The sequence below is a fragment of the Oncorhynchus mykiss genome, chromosome 15 (genome assembly GCF_057628025.1).
Source record: "Oncorhynchus mykiss isolate SJ-2025 chromosome 15, ASM5762802v1, whole genome shotgun sequence".
Lineage (NCBI taxonomy): Eukaryota > Metazoa > Chordata > Actinopteri > Salmoniformes > Salmonidae > Oncorhynchus > Oncorhynchus mykiss.
In genome coordinates, this window is record NC_143036.1 from 15,000,850 (window position 1) to 15,007,500 (window position 6,651).

At 43.8% G+C, this 6,651-nt stretch overlaps 1 protein-coding gene across 3 annotated transcripts in view; it reads right to left on the minus strand.

The window, feature by feature from the left end:
* Positions 1-936: 936 nt before the first annotated feature.
* LOC110489646 (activated CDC42 kinase 1) overlaps positions 937-6,651 on the minus strand; it is an 18,803-nt gene continuing 13,088 nt past the window's right edge. For all 3 annotated transcript variants that reach the window (XM_090199338.1, XM_090199339.1, XM_090199340.1), the window contains 6 exons: positions 6,587-6,631; positions 6,189-6,418; positions 5,920-6,120; positions 4,537-5,241; positions 4,153-4,248; positions 937-2,710 (listed from right to left, as the gene is read on the minus strand). In XM_090199338.1, the coding sequence (XP_090055464.1) occupies positions 2,585-2,710; positions 4,153-4,248; positions 4,537-5,241; positions 5,920-6,120; positions 6,189-6,418; positions 6,587-6,631 (1,403 nt within the window). In that variant the 3' untranslated portion in view covers positions 937-2,584. The remainder of the gene's footprint in view (positions 2,711-4,152; positions 4,249-4,536; positions 5,242-5,919; positions 6,121-6,188; positions 6,419-6,586; positions 6,632-6,651) is intronic.

A 6,651-nucleotide genomic window follows, 5' to 3' on the forward strand; every position in this document is an offset into this window, starting at 1 on the left:
GTATATATACTAAGAATGATGTGTACAGCAGTATGTATACTAAGAATGATATGTTCAGCAGTTTATATACTAAGAATGATACGTACAGCAGTATATATACTAAGAATGATACTTAGAGCAGTGTATATACTAAGAATGATACGTACAGCAGTATATATACTAAGAATGATACTTAGAGCAGTGTATATACTAAGAATGATACTTAGAGCAGTGTATATACTAAGAATGATACGTACAGCAGTATATATACTAAGAATGATACTTAGAGCAGTGTGTATACTAAGAATGATACGTACAGCAGTATATATACTAAGAATGATACTTAGAGCAGTGTATATACTAAGAATGATACTTACAGCAGTAGATATACTAAGAACGATTACTACTTCACCATTTCTATCTTACCTGCTACTCATCGCTCATTTGGTGTGTGTGGGTGGTGTGTGTGTGGTGTCTGTATGCGGGTGGTGTATGTGATGGTTTCAAGAACTGTAGAGGTAAACCCAGCCCCATTATGCCTTCCTCCCTCTCCCCCTTCTTCCCTCCTCCACTCCTCACTTCTAGTCCTCCTCTTCCTCCCTCCTCCACTCCCCACTTCTAGTCCTCCTCTTCCTCCCTCTCCCCCTTCTTCCCTCCTCCCTGACATCTCCTCTTCCTCTCTTCTGTCACAGCTTCCCTTCCCCCTCTCTTCTCTAACCTCTCTCCTTCCCTTCCTCAGGGAAGACATTTTTCCCCTCCACTTGATCCCATCGATTTCTGTCCAGTTCAAGGATGTCACTTTCTCCTTTTTCTCTTTCCTCCTTTCTCTCTCTTACCCTTTTCTTTGTTCTCTCTATCTCTCTCATCATCCCCCTTTCTCTATTATCTTGTTGATTGTTTGTTATTCTGTGTGTTGTCCTGTAGGAAACAAGCAGGAAACCAGAATATAATCCAGAGTTGATCCAAAAATCAGTTTATTACAAAATATCAGACGTGTTGTATTACAGATCTTCTGTCCTCCAGCCAATATTGCTACCATCAGTTTATAGCACTACCAGCTAGAGCCAGCACACACACACACACACACACACACACACACACACGCACACGCACGCACACACACACACACACACACACATCTTGCAGTATCTGTACCTCCCTGTGGATAGGTCTGTAATATGGTGTATGATTGCGTGTAATTATAATCACTATTCACACACACACACACACTCTTTCACATGCACACACTCACACACACGAGCATGCGTGTGCGTTCACCCACACACACACACACACACACACACACACACACACACACACACACACACACACACACACACACACACACACACACACACACACACACACACACACACACACACACACACACACACAGCATCTTCATGATTATCATTATTCTTATCCTCTTCTGTCTGTCACACACCATTAAACACTATACTGTTTACAGGACTTATCAACACATATATACTTGTATTCCATGTAATATTAACATCACAATAGTACATTATCTACAATACAACATCATCATGCTTTCCAATGACACGTTATATCTGTGCAGGACACTACATGTGGACTCAGTGTTGAAGTCATGAAAAGTGCTACAGGTACAGCAGAATGTGGTTTATATCCCTGATCCCAGCAGATCACCACCAGTACAATCAACAGCATTTACAGCAGGTATTTACACACACACACACACACACACGCACACGCACACGCACACACACACTAACTCTGAGAGCTGAAGTCATTTCAGCAACATAAATAATCCCTAGACATCCAAACAATAAATATTCAGACTTCATATTTGACCCTGTGAGCGACTGTATAATACTAACAATGATATTAATCAAATATATATATATATATATAACTAAATAATATAACTATATAATAACGTAACTACTGAGCATGCAGTTGTGTGCTTGTCCAGTGTTTCCCTTCGTAGGACTCAGCCATGTCTGTTCTATTGAGTATATTTCTATGGCCCGCCCAGTTCTCTAGTACACAGGTGGGCTGGTCTGTAGGTTTAGATCGGTGGTTAATGGTCTGTAATTATAGGAAAACGTCTGTAGTTTCCTGTCTGTAGGTTTAGGTCTGTAATTATAGGGAAATGACTGTAGTTTCCGGTCTGTAGGTTTAGGTCTGTGGTTAAAGGTCTGTAATTATAAGGAAATGTCTGTAGTTTCCTGTCTGTAGGTTTAGGTCTGTAGGGTTAAATGTCTGTAATTACAGGGACATGTCTGTAGTTTCCAGGTTGTAGGTTCGAGGTCTGTAATTATAAGGAAATGCCTGTAGTTTCCTGTCTGTAGGTTTAGGTCTGTAGGGTTAAATGTCTGTAATTACAGGGACATGCCTGTAGTTTCCAGGTTGTAGGTTCGAGGTCTGTAATTATAAGGAAATGCCTGTAGTTTCCTGTCTGTAGGTTTAGGTCTGTAGGGTTAAATGTATGTAAGTACAGGGAAATGTCTGTAGTTTCCTGTCTGCAGGGTTAAATGTATGTATGTACAGGGTTAATGTATGCAGTTTCTGGTCTGTAGGTTTAGATCTGTGGGGTTATAGGTCAGTAGTCCTGGAGTCTGTCTCAGCCTACTTTCCCATAAGAGTCCAGAAGCAGGATGCTTGCCTGTTCTAGGTTCCACTGGCAACGCTCTAGAACCTCCTGGCACTCTGATCTAGAACGCAAACCCAGGCGAAACAACTGTTCAACCTATAACAGAGAGAGAGAGAGGTGTTAGAGAGAAAGATGTTAGAGAGAAAGATGTTAGAGAGAGAGATGTTAGAGAGAGATGTTAGAGAGAAAGATGTTAGAGAGAGAGATATGTTAGAGAGAAAGATGTTAGAGAAAGAGATGTTACAGAGAGAAAGATGTTAGAGAGAGAGATCTTAGAGAGAGATCTTAGAGAGAGAGAGATCTAAGAGAGAGAGAGAGAGAGATCTTAGAGAGAGAGAGAGAGATCTAAGAGAGAGAGAGATGTTAGAGAGAGAGAGAGATCTAAGAGAGAGAGAGAGAGAGAGAGATGTTAGAGAGAGATCTAAGAGAGAGAGAGATCTTAGAGAGAGAGATGTTAGAGAGAGATCTAAGAGAGAGAGAGATCTTAGAGAGAGATCTAAGAGAGAGAGAGAGATCTTAGAGAGAGAGAGATCTAAGAGAGAGAGAGATGTTAGAGAGAGAGATGTTAGAGAGAGATGTTAGAGAGAAAGATGTTAGAGAGAGAGATATGTTAGAGAGAAAGATGTTAGAGAAAGAGATGTTACAGAGAGAAAGATGTTAGAGAGAGAGATCTTAGAGAGAGATCTTAGAGAGAGAGAGAGATCTAAGAGAGAGAGAGAGAGAGATCTTAGAGAGAGAGATCTAAGAGAGAGAGAGATGTTAGAGAGAGATCTAAGAGAGAGAGAGATCTTAGAGAGAGAGAGAGATCTAAGAGAGAGAGAGAGAGAGATGTTAGAGAGAGATCTAAGAGAGAGAGAGATCTTAGAGAGAGATCTAAGAGAGAGAGAGATCTTAGAGAGAGATCTAAGAGAGAGAGAGAGATCTTAGAGAGAGAGAGATCTTAGAGAGAGAGAGATCTTAGAGAGAGAGAGATGTTAGAGAGATCTAAGAGAGAGAGAGAGATGTTAGAGAGAGAGAGATCTAAGAGAGAGAGAGATGTTAGAGAGAGATCTAAGAGAGAGAGAGATCTAAGAGAGAGAGAGATCTTAGAGCGAGAGAGAGAGATGTTAGAGAGAGATCTAAGAGAGAGATCTTAGAGAGAGATCTTAGAGAGAGATCTAAGAGAGAGAGAGAGATCTTAGAGAGAGAGAGAGAGAGAGAGAGAGATGTTAGAGAGAGATCTTAGAGAGAGATGTTAGAGAGAGATCTTAGAGAGAGAGAGATGTTAGAGAGAGATCTAAGAGAGAGAGATCTTAGAGAGAGATCTAAGAGAGAGAGAGATCTTAGAGAGAGAGAGATGTTAGAGAGAGATCTAAGAGAGAGAGATCTTAGAGAGAGATCTAAGAGAGAGAGAGATCTTAGAGAGAGAGAGAGATCTTAGAGAGAGATCTAAGAGAGAGAGAGATGTTAGAGCAAGAGAGAGAGATGTTAGAAAGAGATCTAAGAGAGAGATCTTAGAGCGAGAGAGAGAGTGTGTGTGTGTGTCTGTATGTGTGTACCTTTAGTTGGCATATTGCCTGAGGGATGTTCCAGCTGTGAGTCTCCAGAGCCACTTCACACTCCTCTGCTGTCACACCATGCACTGCCCCCTGCACCTACACACACACACACACACACACACACACACACACACACACAGTTGTAGGATCTCATTAGGTTCCGAAGTCTTGCGACTTCAAAAAGCATTTAAATGTATTTCTGACAGGATAAACAGGTAAACACAAAGAGCACTTGAATGCAGCCACATTCTACACTGCTTGTTCTGAACATCTCTAACCTGAATGAGGCTGTTCTCCCGTTGCCTGCTGGGAGCTGTAGTTATAAACACAAAGAGCACTTGAATGCAGCCACATTCTACGCTGCTTGTTCTGAACATCTCTAACCTGAATGAGGCTGTTCTCCCGTTGCCTGCTGGGAGCTGTTGTTAAAGGTTGAGTCCTGTGGTTGTTGTTGTTGAAAGAGGTGTTAGGCCTTGCCCCACCCCCACCTGGTTGCTGTTTCATCATGGGTCGGACAGTGGCCATTTTGGCAGCTCCATATCTCTCCAGGTAGGCGGGGCGTTCAGAACTCTGAGAGCTGTCAATAAGGGGATCCAATGAAGCGCTGGGAGGAGGGGCAGCAGTGAGCCTGGAGGAATAGATGGAGGAGGGAGGAGAGGAAGAGGGGGAGGAGACTAGAGAGCCGAGAGGACCAACAACACCATACAGCCCTGTCCTCTGACGAGGGGAGACGGAGAGGGGAGGGGGTGGGAGACAAAGGGGGGAGGAGGAGAGAGGGGAGACAGAGAGGGGAGGAACTAAAGGAAGGGGGGAGGCGGAGCGTGAGGACGGTTGAGAGAAGGCGTGGTCTCTGGGAGGGATCTGAGGGGGCGTGTCATCCCTCTCACCTAGGGAAATGCGTTTGGAGGAGCGGAGGGGTGGGATGGGGGAGCGTGGAGGTAGCATGGGTCTGTCCTCATAGGAAGAAGAGGAGGAGGGGGGAGGAAGGTAGATCTGTCTGTGAGGGGCCGGGGGGGCCAGGGAGAGGGGGAGGGGGGAGGAGGGGAGGGAACGGCCGGCTGTCATGGGAACACGCAGTTTCACCATCACCTGCAGGTCAGCAGGAAGAGAAAAAAATCTACAGTTGAAGTCTGAAGTTTACATACACTTATGTTGAACTCTTTAAAACTCGTTTTTCAACCACTCCACAAATGTCTTGTTAACAAACTATAGTTTTGGCAAGTCGGTTAGGACATCTACTTTGAGCATGACACAAGTAATTTTTCCAACAATTGTTTACAGACAGTTTATTTAACTTCTAATTCATTGTATCACAATTCCAGTGGGTCAGAAGTTTACATACACTAAGTTGACTGTGCCTTTAAACAGCTTGGAAAATTCCAGAAAAGGATGTCATGGCTTTAGAAGCTTCTGATAGGCTAATTGACATAATTTGACCCAAACGTTTGACCCAAGTTAAACAATTTAAAGGCAATGCTACCAAATATTAATTGAGTGTATGTAAACTTCTGACCCACTGGGAATGTGATGAAAGACATAAATGCTTAAATAAATACTTCTCTCTACTATTATTCTGACATTTCACATTCTTAAAATAAAGTGGTGGTCCTAACTGACCTAAGACAGGGAATTTTTACTAGGATTAAATGTCAAGAATTGTGAAACTGAGTTTAAATGTATTTGTCTAAGTTGTATGTAAACTTCCGACTTCAACTGTACGTTAAAACTCCAAACTCAAATTAGAAACCTGTGGTGTGTGTGCCGTACCTCTCTCTGCAGCTCCTGGAACAGATCAGCTGACTGTGTTAAGCCCCTCCCCTCTGCATCGGCGCTGGGCGGAGCTAAAATCCCCTCAGCCAATCCAGTGATAGATCGAACCTCCATGTCTGCCAATTGGCCCTCAGCTTCCGTGGCAACCTCGTCATAGGCAGGAAGAGGGAGGGGCCAGTCTAGGATGGAAGGAAGGTCCTGGAGAGAGAAAGAGAAGAGAAAACTGTTATTTTGCCCACGCAGTGTGTGTGTGTGTGTGTACGTACCTTGAGTGTGTCCTGGTCAGGTAGGCATGTCTCAGTGAGAGGGGAGGACGTGGCTGAGCTAAAGCTGTCATCGGTGAAGTCGATGAGCGAGACCTCGCTTTTGGCCGACCTTACACCTGGCCCCTCCCACGGGCGGAGTTTAAGGCCCATAGCCACACCCAGTTTTTTCAGCCCCAACGAAGCACCTTCATATTCATCATCATCATCTAACACAGAGTCATAGAACGGCTCTACACACACACACACACACACACACACATACACATACACATACACACACACACACACACACACACACACACACACACACACACACAACGTCATCATTATCATCAGAGAGTCATAGTCAGCTCAACATAGACAGCTAAATAAACACTCAGCATGGGAGACAGACTTACTCTGGATCAAGACAGCAGGCTGGGGAGGACGAGGAGGAGGCTGCTCTGATGGACAGAAAGAGAAA